This window comes from Aegilops tauschii, chromosome 1 (genome assembly GCF_002575655.3).
Source record: "Aegilops tauschii subsp. strangulata cultivar AL8/78 chromosome 1, Aet v6.0, whole genome shotgun sequence".
NCBI lineage: Eukaryota > Viridiplantae > Streptophyta > Magnoliopsida > Poales > Poaceae > Aegilops > Aegilops tauschii.
Window position 1 is genome coordinate 104,824,509 of NC_053035.3, and position 14,250 is coordinate 104,838,758.

At 52.2% G+C, this 14,250-nt stretch overlaps 1 protein-coding gene and 1 pseudogene across 1 annotated transcript; both read left to right on the forward strand.

Annotated features, from left to right (window-relative positions):
* Positions 1–1,337: 1,337 nt before the first annotated feature.
* Positions 1,338–2,809, forward strand: LOC109751274 (uncharacterized; annotated as a pseudogene).
* Positions 2,810–4,092: 1,283 nt separating this feature from the next.
* LOC109751275 (uncharacterized) lies at positions 4,093–5,110 on the forward strand. The gene is made up of 2 exons (XM_020310170.1): positions 4,093–4,151; positions 4,567–5,110. Exons 1-2 carry the CDS (start codon positions 4,093–4,095, stop codon positions 5,108–5,110), a joined length of 603 nt encoding a protein of 200 aa, XP_020165759.1.
* Positions 5,111–14,250: the final 9,140 nt, after the last annotated feature.

The following is a 14,250-nucleotide window of genomic DNA, read 5'->3' on the forward strand; positions in this document are numbered from 1 at the left end:
AGGTAGATTGAATCATCAGTATGCGTGACCACTATGCGTCTCCCGTTCGAAAGGGTTACATCTATAAATATGCATGCATTTGCATATTTATAACCGTGATTCTTTCGAATTGTCCAACGTTATCCATGGACAGCCCGAGTATGTGTAGATTGGGTTCGTTTTCCCATATGCTCTGCTCCGGATCCGATGCAGAATTTCGTCAGTGCCTCCTTGTTGTTCTTTGGGTACACATCCTCTCTGCTTATTGCCGAGACGTGTATCAGGAGAACAGTGGGGAGGTGCTGCCGAAATTTTGCGTCGGATCCAGAGTAGAGCATGGGAAAACGAACCCAATCTACACATACTCGGGTGGGATTAGGACCTATCTTTACCTATTAGCGTCTAGGTTGCATGGACATAATAAAACTGTCAAACTCTATTAATTGATGAATATGGTTTGTGTGTCCAGTAGCTAGGCAAGATGAGTGATCGTGCATGGATGTACACCGGTCACACTAGTCAGAAAGACATGACCCATGAATGGATAACAAAAACCAAGGGGTTTGTGAGAGTCGCATTTGCAAATGGTCAGAGAAAAACCTGGTGCCCCTGTGTCGAGTGCGACAACTATCATAAGAGGTCAGAGTTTGAAATGATCAAACACCTGCAGAAGTGGGGTTTTACGCCTAATTATATGGTATGGACATTTCATGGTGAGTCTGCCCAACGTGCCAGAGCTGAGGAGGGTCGTCTTCGCACTGACGAGCATGGTACCGGGATGGAAGACATGGTGGAAGACTTTGATGATGCTCGAGATTCAGATGATGAGATCGAGGAATCTGCAAAGGCCTTCAATGATATGTTGGAGTCTTCAGAACATCCTCTCCATAGGCCGACGAGCCTTCGCCCCACGAGACTCCGATCCCAGAGGCTTCGTCCCACGAGACTCTGGATCAGGCTACGTCGCAGTCGAACCGATTGGGGGACTGGTCGGAGTCGAGTGGCCATGCTGATGGTGGCGAGGGTGTCTATAGTTCTGATAGCTATAGTGAGAGTGAGCGGGTTGAGGGGGGCAATGTCTACCAGCATGGTGGTACAAAGCTCCAGCCCACCCCGGCGACCCCTGACCAGAGGTGGTTGATTACGCCTGATGGGGAGAAGTAAGTGCATTTACTCTTATTTAACCTTTTACCTTCATGTTTCTTCGAATATCTAATGCGTTAGCCTTGTCATACTGTAGGTCTTGGAAACACGGTCGTGGTGTCCGCAGGCCAAACACAGTCCTTGGTGTGATTTGTCGCTAGAACTTCCCGGGGTGGGTCACGTTGCCCGATGAGGGCCAGGTTTCAGAGCTAGGAATGACCCGGGAGCACTACTTGGCTGCCCCGGCCCCGGCGGGGGAGAGGATCGGCGGTGTCGAGTGCCACACAGTGGCTGACGTTGTGATCCAGACATTTTGGGTAATTTTTCCTCTCTCGTCTATGTTGTGTTTTCTTGTTTGATTGGCAACCCTAGTGATTGTACTAATCCGTGTTTTCTTGTTTGATTGCAGACCTTCTACAGGTGTGCTGAGGGACAGGAGGAGGCCGCGGCTTGGGTTATCGAAGCCGAGTCAGGCGCCTACTTCAAAACTGGCGGAACGGGGCTCGGACGCAGGCTACTCGAGACTACTTCGCCTCGACTGGTATTAGGATGTCCAAGTCGAAGTGCGCACAAAGTATCTGAGTAAGGAGAAGTACATGAAGGTAATTACCTATTCTTAAGGCCTTGTATTTAGTTTCCTTGATTTGATTCATAGGCGTAGCGCTCAAATTTCTCTTACTTAACTTAGGTGCCCCCGAGATGGTGTGTGGATAGGCTGGATTGGTGGATGAGTGGTGCTCTCCCCAATGGCTATCCACCCACAACAATACAAAGGATCGGCGTGGCAAAATGAGCGGTGTGCCACACCATCAAGGCAGCGTCAACCTATATCAGTACGGGGATAACTGGGTATGTGGTTTCCTTCATGATTCATGCAAATTCATTCTTCATGCTAGCTTGAGCCCTTAACTAATACTTTGTTCCTCTCTTTTAGGCGCGGCACAACAAGACGGATGTGCCAGAGCTGTTCGACCTCTATGCCATGGCCCATAGTGCCCCGTATAAGAAGGCCAAGGCATTCTCTGAGTCTGATCTTGATGATCCAAAGAACTTCACCAACCGCGCCTCCCACAACAAGCTCGTGAGGTACAGAGACGAGGGGAAGGCGAGGAAAGGGCCGGACTTTAACCCGAGCCAGCCTATTGATCCAGAGCTAGTGATGATATCTGGTGGCGGGAGACACCATGGCTTGTTAGCCATTGGGGATGGACTGATACGTTGTACTAGCACTCTCCCGCAGATCAAGAGACTCCAGACGAGCTCCGATCCTGAGATAAGGCCTCGTCCACGGCCAATGGATCTCGAAATCAAGGTTAGTTTTACAAAATCAGATACCTTTCCTCCATTACATTATGTGTGCGGCCGTCGATGATTACAATGCTAAAGAGGAGTGGTGTTGCAGGCTGCTATTGAGGAAGAGAGAGCGAAGACCCAGGAGCTTCTGGCGGAGGAAAGGAGGCAGGCGGCAGAGAGGGAGAGGGAGATTGAGGAGAGGACGGCTAGGCTTTTGGAGGAGGAGAGGAACCGGAACGACTTGGCTAACCGGGCCATATACGAGCTCTTCGCGGTAAGTTTCTTCTGCGTATTAGCTAAATCATGCACGTAATGTTCCTTTCATTAGTAACTAATATGACTAACTCGTCAAAACCAAATGTGCAGTCCATGTGCGAGAAGAACGGTCAGACCCCTACGCCGATGCCAGTCATTTCTCCGGCGGGCACAATGAGTTTCATTTGAATGGACATTACTTATTAGTCTTCACATTTGAGTTGCATCATGCTAACGAGACATTGCAAATGATCTTTAATTTAGTGCAGCATAACTCCTGACAAGCATCGACGTCTGCCATTGGTGCGAGCAAGAACCCCGATCCTCCTCCGTCTGCCACTACCACGAGCAAGAACCCCGATCCTTCACCTACGAGTTGATGGTAAGTTTTGCCTAGTGTTTTTCTTAATTAGCTCCAAAATGACCTATTTAACCTAGGATAGCTCTAAAATGACCTATACTTAACATTTTTTTCCTCCAAAATGACTTAATATGCTTAGCTAGCTAAAAAATGACCTATTTAACCTACTCTAAAATGACCTATACTTAGCATTTTTCCTCCAAATGACTTAATATGCTTAGCTAGCTCTAAAATGACATAATATGCTTACGAAATGACATATTTTAGCTCCGAAATGACTTCATATGCTTAGCTAGCTCCAAAATGACATAATAAACTTATTAGTTCCAAAATGACCTTACTTAGCATTTTTACACCAAACTGACTTAGTATGCTTAGCTAGCTCAAAAATGACATAATAACCATACTTAGTTCCAAAATGACCTATTTTATAGATATAAGTTGCATCATAATAATTTTCACATTTTAGTTGCATCATAATAATCTTTTTCTTCTAGTCTTCTTCTTCTAACTTTCTTCTTTCCCATTTTGTAGATTTGCTTCAGATCACGGAAGCTTGGGTTGATGGAGTGCTTGTCTTTAATTTTTGTTTTGACTTTGTGAAACTTGCTACCTATGATGAAACTGTGTAATATTGATGAAACTATGTATATGTATGGATGAAACTTGCTACTATTGGTAACATGTGTTGGATATATATGCGTTCATGACTATTGGTAATATGTGTTGAATATGCTATATTGGTCATATATATATATGTCTGATTTTTTGTGAAAATGAATTGATATAAGAAAAAACAATTAAATGAGGCAATATAGGCACTTTGCCATCTGCTGGCTGATGGCAAAGAGCTTTGCCATCCGCTGGCAGATGGCAAAGAGGCCACGTGGCAGCAACCCGTGAAGCGCTCGTCTGGACTATTTGGTCTCTTTGCCATCAGCCAGCATATGGAAAAGAGCCTGCATCCTTTGCCATTAGCTGGCGGATGGCAAAGAGCCTGCAGCCTTTGCCATCAGCTGGCCGATGGCAAAGAGCCTGCACCCTTTGCCATCAGCTGGGAGATGGCAAAGAGCCTGCAGCCTTTGCCAAAGCACGCCGTTAGCCTCCTAACGTGGCTAATGTTAACAGTAGCTAGCTTACCCATCTCTCTCTCTCCCTGTACGTGCGCACGTCATGCATGCACGATCCCACGATCCATGCACGTCGCCACACCCCGGTGCTCTGCGCCCTGTTGTAACCGGCTATATATACATGAGTATACACCAGAGAGCACCTAAGGTGCGATCTCCCTCTTCCTCCACTATTCTACATGGTATCAGACACTGGGCTTCTCCCTCGCCTGTAAACCGCTCCACTCCGCTTCCGCAAACCTGCGCTCGCCGGTGCCATGTCGACGCCGCCGCCGCCTCCCCCACCTCCACCACGTCCGGGCTCTCTCTCTGGCGGCTCGCCCGTCATACCTCCCTCCTCTCAGGCCATGCACCAGCCCCTCCTCACCCCATCTGCACTTGCCCACGGGGCTCTCTTCGCTCCAGACCCCACGGCCTCTTCCTCGAGAACGCTGAGCACCAGGTGGTGTTCCTCTCCACCGAGTTTTGCCGCATCAAGCAGGGGAGCTCGTCCATCCTCTCCTTCTTCGCACGGCTCAAGGACTACGCCGATCGCCTCGCCGAGCTCGGCGCGCCCGTCACCGACCGCGACCAGGTGCTCAACATGTTTCGTGGTCTGCACCCGCGTTTTCGCTATGCTGTGCCCATTCTGACGATGCAGACTCCCTTCCCGGCGTTCCTCCGATGCCGTGCATTCCTGCTGCTCGAGGAGAGTCGTCTGTCCGCCGACGCCAACACTGAGACTGCCCTGCACGCTGCACGTGTGCCCAACACCAACACCAGCAGCGGCTCGGGCGGGCAGAATGGCGGCCACGGGCGCAACGGCGGCGGGAACGGGCGCTACAAGGGCAAGGGCAAGGCCAACAACTCCGGCGGGGGCCAGGGCTCAAACTCCGGCGGGGGTCAGGGCTCGTACTCCGGCGGGGGCAGCCACATGACTCGCCCTCCCACTCCTTCTGCGGCTCCATAGACCGGTATGGTCCACGCCTGGCCGATGCCTTGGCGTCCCCATGCACCTGGCGCCGGCATCCTTGGATCCCGACCCGGTGGGAGCACGCCGTTCGCGGGCACTGCATCGCACTACGCCGCCGGGCCAGGCGTTCCAGCGCACGCACCTCCTGTGGTCTGGCAACCAGGGGTCGTGCCTGCTCACCCCCTGTATGGCGCACTAACGAACAACTCCACCAACCCTCCTGGTCCTTCCTGGGATCAGAATGCGCTCATCCACGCCCTGAACTCCATGTCGATGCAGTAGCAGCAGCCGACGCCACCAACGGCCGACTGGTACCTCGACACCGGAGCAACATCGCACATGGCGTCTTCGTCTGGTATGCTCTCCTCCTCAGTCCCTTACAGTTCATCTCACATCATTCTCGGCGACGGGAGCACGCTAGGGGTCACGCACACCGGGCACACCACCATTCCCACCAGCGGCTCCCCCATCTCTCTTCGCAATGTCCTCGTCTCCCCGCACCTGATTAGGAATCTCATATCAGTTAAAGCTCTTGCCCGTGACAATCCTCTCAATGTCGAATTTGATGATCTTGGTTTTTCTGTCAAGGAACGAAGAAGGTGATCCTCCGCTGTAATGCCACCGATGATGACCTCTTTCCCTTGACGCCCACACCTGCGCTGCCACATGGTCACCACGCCCTCACCGCCACTTCGCGAGATGTGTGGCACCAACGCCTAGGCCATCTAGGCGGAGATGCCCTCAGCCGCACCCTCCGTCTCTCGGGCGTCGACCACACCCCAAGCCAACCCACTATCTGTCAAGCTTGTCAACTAGGAAAGAGCACTAGGCTCCAGTTCGGTTCATCCGATCATGTATCTTTCTTTCCCTTTCAATTAGTGCACTGTGATGTATGGACTGCTCCAGCCCAAAGCAACTCTGGTTGCCAGTATTACCTATTACTTCTCGATGATTATAGCCATTTTGCCTGGACATTCCCATTACGCCACAAATCGGAGGTGCTTCCCGCCATTCGCACGTTCTTTCACTTTGCACGCACTCAATTCAACCTTCCCATCCTCACTGTCCAAACTGACAATGGCAAGGAATTTGAGAACGCTGCCTCCCGCGCCCTGTTCTCCTCCCTTGGCACACAGCTCCGCATGTCGTGCCCGTACACCTCGCCCCAGAACGGGCGCGCAGAACGAGCCCTGCGAACACTCAACGACATCACCAGATCGCTGCTTGTCCATGCTCACATGCCCTACTCGTACTGGGCTGAAGCGCTTCAGACGGCAACCTTCCTCCTCAACCGGCGCCCGTGTCGCCCCCGCCACGATCACACGCCGTTCTTCCTTTTGTACGGCGTCCACCCCAATTACACAGCCCTTCGGGTGTTCGGTTGCCTATGCTATCCAAACCTCACGGCCACCACCCCGCACAAACTTGCTCCCCGGTCGGCGCCTTGTGTTTTCCTCGGCTACTCGCACGAACACAAAGGCTATCGCTGCCTGAATCGCGCCACCGGGCGTGTGGTCATCTCACGGCATGTCGTTTTTGACGAGGGCACATTTCCCTTCCAAGAGAACAACGCCATAGACACACCCACCACACCATCCCTCGCCGACGAGATTTACTCCATGCCACATGTCTCGTGCCAACCACGCACCGTCCGGCCACTTGCTCCACCGGTGCCTACACCCGCTCCACCGGTGGCTACACTCACACCCTTGTGTTCCCCGCAACAACCTGAGCCTACTGCCATGGCAGCCACACCATCGCCCCCCACACCCGAGCCCAACACACCCGACGTCGATCCATCTGCCTTCCTCGACGTCTCCCCCCTGCCCTCCTCACCAGCACCGCCTGCAGCTCGCGGTCGCGAGTGCCTAGTGCCCACCCATACCATGCGTACTCGTGCTCAGGCTGGTAAGTTCTTCCCAAACCCCAAATACCACTAGAACCACACCACTTCAACGTCTAACGAGATCTCACCCATCCCAAAGACTGTGCGTGCCGCTTTGCGCGATCCTTGTTGGTTGACTGCGATGCAGGTGGAGTACAGGGCACTGATGGCGAACAATACCTGGCGGCTCGTACCCCGGCCGCGCGGCGCCAACATCGTCACCGGCAAGTGGCTGTTTTGACACAAGCTCAAGGCCGACGGCACGCTGGAGCGTTACAAGGCGCGCTGGGTTGTTCGCGGCTTCTCCCAGCGCCTCGGCGTCGACTTCGACGAAACCTTCTCGCCGGTCGTCAAGGCGGCCACGATCCGTGTCGTCCTCACCATCGCGGCGTCGCGGGGCTGGCCAGTCCACCAGATGGACGTCAACAATGCTTTCCTCCACGGCCATTTGATGGAGCAGGTGTACTGTCAGCAGCCGGCTGGCTTTGTTGATGCCGACCACCCCGACCACGTCTGCCTCCTCGAAAAATCATTGTACGGGTTGAAGCAAGCGCCGCGCGCCTGGTTCGCGCGGTTCGCCGCGTTCGCCTGCAGCATCGGATTTGCCGTCTCGCGCGCAGATCCATCTCTGTGGTGGGAATCGTAGCATAATTTTAAAATATTCCTACGCTCACCAAGATGCATCTATGGAGTATACTAGCAACGAGGGGAAAGGAGTGCATCTACATACCCTTGTAGATCGCGAGCGGAAGCGTTCCAATGAACGTGGATGACGGAGTCGTACTCGCCGTGATCCAAATCACCGATGATCGAGTGCCGAACGGACGGCACCTCCGCGTTCAACACACGTACGGTGCAGCGACGTCTCCTCCTTGATCCAGCAAGGGGGAAGGAGAGGTTGATGGAGATCCAACAGCACGACGGCGTGGTGGTGGATGTAGCGGTTCTCCGGCAGGGCTACGCCGAGCTTCTGCGAGAGAGAGAGAGAGAGGTGTTGCAGGGGAGGAGGGAGGCGCCCAAGGCTGTCGGTTGCTGCCCTCCCTCCCCCCTTTATATAGGCCCCTGGGGGGGTGGGCCAGCCCTGGGAGATGGGATCTCCAAGGGGGGGCGGCGGCCAAAGGGGGAAGGGGTTGCCTTGCCCCCCAAGGCAAGGGGGAAGCTCCCCCCTTACTGCTGTACGTCGATGACATAATCCTTGCTGCGTCGTCCACCGCTCTACTACGACGACTGCAAGGTCTGCTCTCCACCGAGTTCTCGATGAAAGACCTCGGGCCACTTCACTACTTCCTCGGCATCGCTGTGACGCGCATGGACGACGGGTTCTTCTTGTCGCAACGCAAGTATGCTGAAGAACTCCTCGAGCGTGCCAACATGCAGACCTGCAAGCCGGCCTCGACGCCCGTAGACACGCGCTCCAAACTGTCGGCTACGGACGATGCACCCGTCCCCGACGCCTCAGAGTACCGGAGCATTGTCGGCGCCCTTCAGCCCATGACCATGACACGACCGGACATCGCCTACGCGGTGCAGCAGCGCTGTCTCGTCATGCACGACCCCCGCGAAGCGGATCCTCCGATATCTTCGAGGCACCACCACCCAGGGACTACATCTTCGTCGCGCCGCCTACCTCGACCTCGTCGCCTACTCCGACGCGGACTGGGCGGGCTGCCCGGACACACGCCGCTCCACTTCCGGCTACGCGGTGTACCTCGGCGACGCCCTGGTCTCTTGGTCGTCCAAATGCCAAGCGACCGTGTCTCGCTCCAGCGCAGAAGCCGAGTACCGCGCCGTCGCCAACGCCGTCGCTGAAAGCTGTTGGATTCGACAACTTCTCGACGAGCTCGCTACACCGCTTCGAAAAGCCAGTGTAGTCTTCTGCGACAACATCTCCTCCGTCTACATGACTGCCAACCCCGTCCACCACCGTCGCACAAAGCACATCGAGTTGGACATCCACTTCGTCCGGGAGAAGGTTGCACTCGGTGAACTGCGCGTTCTCCATGTGCCCACGAGCCAACAGTTCACCGACGTTCTCACCAAAGGGCTCCCCACACCGGCGTTCGAGGAATTCCGGTCCAGCTTGTGCATCCGACCACCGGACGCTCAACCTGCGGCGGGGTGTTAACAGTAGCTAGCTTACCCATCTCTCTCTCTCCCTATACGTGCGCACGTCATGCATGCACGATCCCAAGATCCATGCACGTCGCCACACCTCGGCGCTCTGCGCCCTGTTGTAATCGGCTATATATACATGAGTATACACCGGAGAGCACGTAAGGTGCGATCTCCCTCTTCCTCCACTATTCTACAGCTAACCCCGTTCCTCTGCCGTCCAGAGGCTTTCCCATCGGCCAGCTGATGGCAAAGGCTACAGGCTCTTTGCCATCCGCTCGCCTTTACCCGAGTTTATTCAGCCGGCCCTTTGCCATCTACTGGAAGATGGCAAAGCCCTTTGCCATCAGCCGACCGTGCCTTTGCCATCTGCCATGGCAGATGGCAAAGTGCCTGATTCCTGTAGGCCCTAGAAAAACCAGGCTTATACGACTAAAACCGGTACCGGCGTGAAAATGGGGTAGAAAAGTGTAACTAGTTGCTTGGTTGGGTTAGGCTAGGCCCTAGGAAGTCACAACACAAAGGTATAACCCAACTTTTGACAAGATTCCCTCATGTTTGTCCGATCTGGGACTTTCAGGCTATAAGTCATGAAACTCCCAAGAGAGAAGTGGAAGCCGGTGAAGCAGGTAACACCCCAGAGTGCAATCTTCGCCATCCAAAACCCATAACCCAGTTGTACACACATGGTACGGCACCCCCTAGCTTGTGATGGGATCCCGACGCTCCGGAGCCCCTCTCTGGTGAAAACCTAGCCCCGTTGGAGAAAACTAGGCTTATACGACTAAAGTCGGTATCACCAGCAAAATGTGGTAGAAAAGTGTAACTAGTTGCTTGGTTGTGTTAATCTAGGCCCTAGGAAGTCACAATACAAAGGTATAACCCAACTCTTGACAAGATTCCCTCATGTTTGTCATATCTGGGACTTTCAGGCTATAAGTCATGAAACTGCCTAGGGGGAAGTGGATGCCGGTGAAGCAGGTTACATCCCGGAGTGCAATATTTGCCATCCAAAACCCATAACACACTTGTTCACACATGGTATGTCACCCCCTAGCTTGTGGTGGGATCCCGATGCTCCGGAGCCCCTCTCCGGTGAAACCCTAGCCCCTTGGAGAAAAACCAGGCTTATACGACTGAAGCAGGTACCGACGTCAAAATGGGGTAGAAAAGTGTAATTAGTTTTTTGGTTGTGTTAGGCTAGGACCTAGGAAGTCACAAGACAAAGGTATAACACAACTCTTGACAAGTTTCGCTCCGGCTTGTCCCATCGGGGACTATCACGCTATAACTGCATGTAAACTACGTAGAGAGAAGTGGATGCCGGTGAAGCAGGTCACACTCCGGAATGCAATCTTTGCCATCCAAAACCCATAACACACTTGTAAACACATGGTATGGCACCCCCTAGCTTGTGGTGGGATCCCGACGCTCCGGAGCCCCTCTCCGGTGAAACCCTAGCCCCGTTGGAGAAAAAACAGGCTTATATGACTAAAGCTGGTAACGGCGTCAAAATGGGGTAGAAAAGTGTAACTAGTTGCTTGGTTTTGTTAGTCTAGGCCCTAGGAAGTCACAAGACAAAGGTATAAGACAACTCTTGACAAGTTTCCCTCTGGCTTGTCCCATCGGGGACTATCACACTATAACTACATGTAAACTCCCTAAAGAGAAGTGGATGACGGTGAAGCAGGTCACACCCTGGAGTGCAATCTTTGCCATCCAAAACCTATAACACACTTTTACACACATGTTATGGTACCCCCTATCTTGTGGTGGGATCCCGATGCTCCGGAGCCCCTCTCCGGTGAAAGCCTAGCCCCGTTGGAGAAAAACCAGGCTTAGACGACTAAAGCCAGTACCGGCATCAAAATGGGGTAGAAAAGTGTAACTAGTTGCTTGGTTGTGTTAGGCTAGGCCCTAGGAAGTCAAAACACAAAGGTATAACCCAACTCTTGACAAGATTCCGTCATGTTTGTCCGATCTGGGACTATCATGCTATAACTGCATGTAAACTCCCTAGAGAGAAGTGGAAGCCAGTGAAGCAGGTCACAACTGGACTGCAATCTTCGCCATCCAAAACCCATAACACAGTTGTACACACATGGTACGGCACCCCCTAGCTTGTGATGGGATCCCGACGCTCCGGAGCCCCTCTCTGGTGAAAACCTAGCCCCGTTGGAGAAAACTAGGCTTATACGACTAAAGTCGGTATCACCAGCAAAATGTGGTAGAAAAGTGTAACTAGTTGCTTGGTTGTGTTAATCTAGGCCCTAGGAAGTCACAATACAAAGGTATAACCCAACTCTTGACAAGATTCCCTCATGTTTGTCATATCTGGGACTTTCAGGCTATAAGTCATGAAACTGCCTAGGGGGAAGTGGATGCCGGTGAAGGTCACATCCCATAGTGCAATATTTGCCATCCAAAACCCATAACACACTTGTACTCACATGGTATGTCACCCCTAGCTTGTGGTGGGATCCCGATGCTCCAGAGCCCCTCTCTGGTGAAACCCTAGCCCCTTGGAGAAAAACTAGGCTTATACGACTAAAGCCGGTACCTGCGTCAAAATGGGGTAGAAAAGTGTAATTAGTTTTTTGGCTGTGTTAGGCTAGGCCCCTGGAAGTCACAAGACAAAGCTATAACACAACTCTTGACAAGTTTCCCTCCGGCTTGTCCCATCGGGGACTATCACGCTATAACTGCATGTAAACTACCTAGAGAGAAGTGGATGCGGGTGAAGCATGTCACACCCTAGAGTGCAATCTTTTCGATCCAAAACCCATAACACATTTGTAAACACATGTTATGGCACCCCTAGATTGTGGTGGGATCCCGACGCTCCGGAGCCCCTCTTCGGTGAAACCCTAGCCCCGTTGGAGAAAAAACAGGCTTATACGACTAAAGCTGGTAACCACGTCAAAGTGGGGTAGAAAAGTGTAACTAGTTGCTTTATTGTGTTAGGCTAGGTCCCAGGAAGTCACAAGACAAAGGTATAACACAACTCTTGACAAGTTTCCCTCCGGCTTGTCCCATCGGGGACTATCACGCTATAACTACATGTAAACTCCCTAGTGAGAAGTGGATGCCAGTGAAGCAGGTCACACCCCTGAGTGAAATCTTTGCCATCCAAAACCTATAACAAACTTTTACACACATGTTAAGGTACCCCCTATCTTGTGGTGGGATCCTGACGCTCCGGAGCCCCTCTCCGGTGAAAACATAGCCGCGCTAGAGAAAACCAGGCTTATACGACTAAAGCCGGTACCGGCATCAAAATGGGGTAGAAAAGTGTAGCTAGTTGCTTGGTTGTGTTAGGCTAGGCCCTAGGAAGTCAGAACACAAAGGTATAACCCAACTCTTGACAAGATTCCCTCATGTTTGTCCGATCTGGGACTTTCAGGCTATAAGTCATGAAACTCCCTAGAGAGAAGTGGAAGCCGGTGAAGCAGGTCACAACCCGGACTGCAATCTTCGCCATCTAAAACCCATAACAGAGTTGTACACACATGGTATGGCACCCCCTAGCTTGTGGTGGGATCCCGACGCTCTGGAGCCCCTCTCCGGTGAAAACCTAGCCCTGTTGGAGAAAAACCAGGCTTATACGACTAATGCCGGTATCAGCATCAAAATGTGGTAGAAAAGTGTAACTAGTTGCTTGCACTACAAGAAAATACACTTCCGTGATGATACGTGTTTGTCACAGTAGGCGACGTTTTTTGTCATGCATGTACATCGATGACGATTTTATGACAGAATCAAGATAGTCATACCTGTGCTGTCATAGAAGTGTTCCATGACATTACCAAAATTATCATCACAGAAGTGTTCACTTCCATGACGATAAATGCCGCATCATGGAAGTGATTTCGTCAAGGGTGACCGACACGTGGCATCCACTGTAACGGGTCGCTGTTAAGCTATCGGGTCCGGTTTTGGATCCGATAACCCGCTAACAGCCACGACCAATGCCATTTTCCACGTGTAAAATTCTCATTGGCCGACAGAACAACGTGTCAGCTCCACGTTGGCACAAGTGTTACTCATCCAATGGGCGAGATGCGCCTATGATATGTTAACACGTGGACCGGCCCAAAAGTGGCCCATAAAGATTAAATGGGCCGGCCCAACTAAAGGCCCACAAGATTTTGCGGACCATAATAGGCCGGCCCAACTAAAGGCCCACGAGATTTTGCCGACCATAATGGGCCGGCCCAGCTAAAGGCCCACAAGATTTTGAGGACACTAGTGGGCCGGCCCGTTAACAGGCTGCCATGTTTTGGGCCAAATGCCGGCCCATATTTCATCCGGTCCATTAACAGCCTGCCATGTTCTGGGCCTAATAAAGGCCCATATGAGATCCGGCCCATTAAAATCCTACCTCATTCTAGGCCAAATTACGGACCAGATCAGATCCAGCCCTTTAAGAGGCTTTGGGCTAAATTATGGCCCATATCAGATTCAGCCCGTCAACTGGACGCTATGCTTTTGGGCCCACTTGCTAAAGGCCCATTTAGTAATTCGGCCTGATATTAGTTTTGGCCTGTTAAAGACCCGTTTAACATTTCGTCCCTATATTTATTTCAACCTGTTAAAAGCCCGTCATATAGTTGGGCCTAACTACGGCCCGGTTTGCATCCGGCTTGCTCACAGCCGATAATCTGATTGGGCCAAACAAGGACCGAGAAAATTTTGGCCTGTTAACGGCCCGTGATGTGATTGGCACAATCATGGGCCGGGGTCTATTTCGGCCTGCTGTCGGCCCGTGAGCTGTTCGGCATGTTTCAGGCCCAACCTACTTTTCAGCCTGCTACAAGCCCATTGAGTTTTCTTGCGAAAATAGGGCCGACGGTTTACTCGGCCTATTAAAGGCCTGAATCTACTAGTGGGCTAGTTTATATTTAGGCCTGTTAACGGACCAAGATGACTGGGCCCATGATGCGGATCATACATGACGGCCCGATTATGTACCATAATTTTACGGTTTGGCCGGTTTACTGCGAAGACAGGATATATATACAATAAATAACTGCAGCATCGTGAATAAGAAAAAACCTAGACTATACATGTCGGGGAAACGACACCTATGGGATTACAAGAATCCCTACTACGGTTGCCGGGGCGCGGGGTTGCGAGAAGA

Bases quoted from the DNA above. Each gene is read 5' to 3' on its own strand.
- LOC109751275 (XM_020310170.1), top strand. From the start codon at position 4,093: ATGGCAAAGAGCCTGCAGCCTTTGCCAAAGCACGCCGTTAGCCTCCTA. The intron at 4,152-4,566 runs GTTAACAGTAGC...TCTTCGCTCCAG, and splicing joins AGCCTCCTAACGTGGCTAAT to ACCCCACGGCCTCTTCCTCG.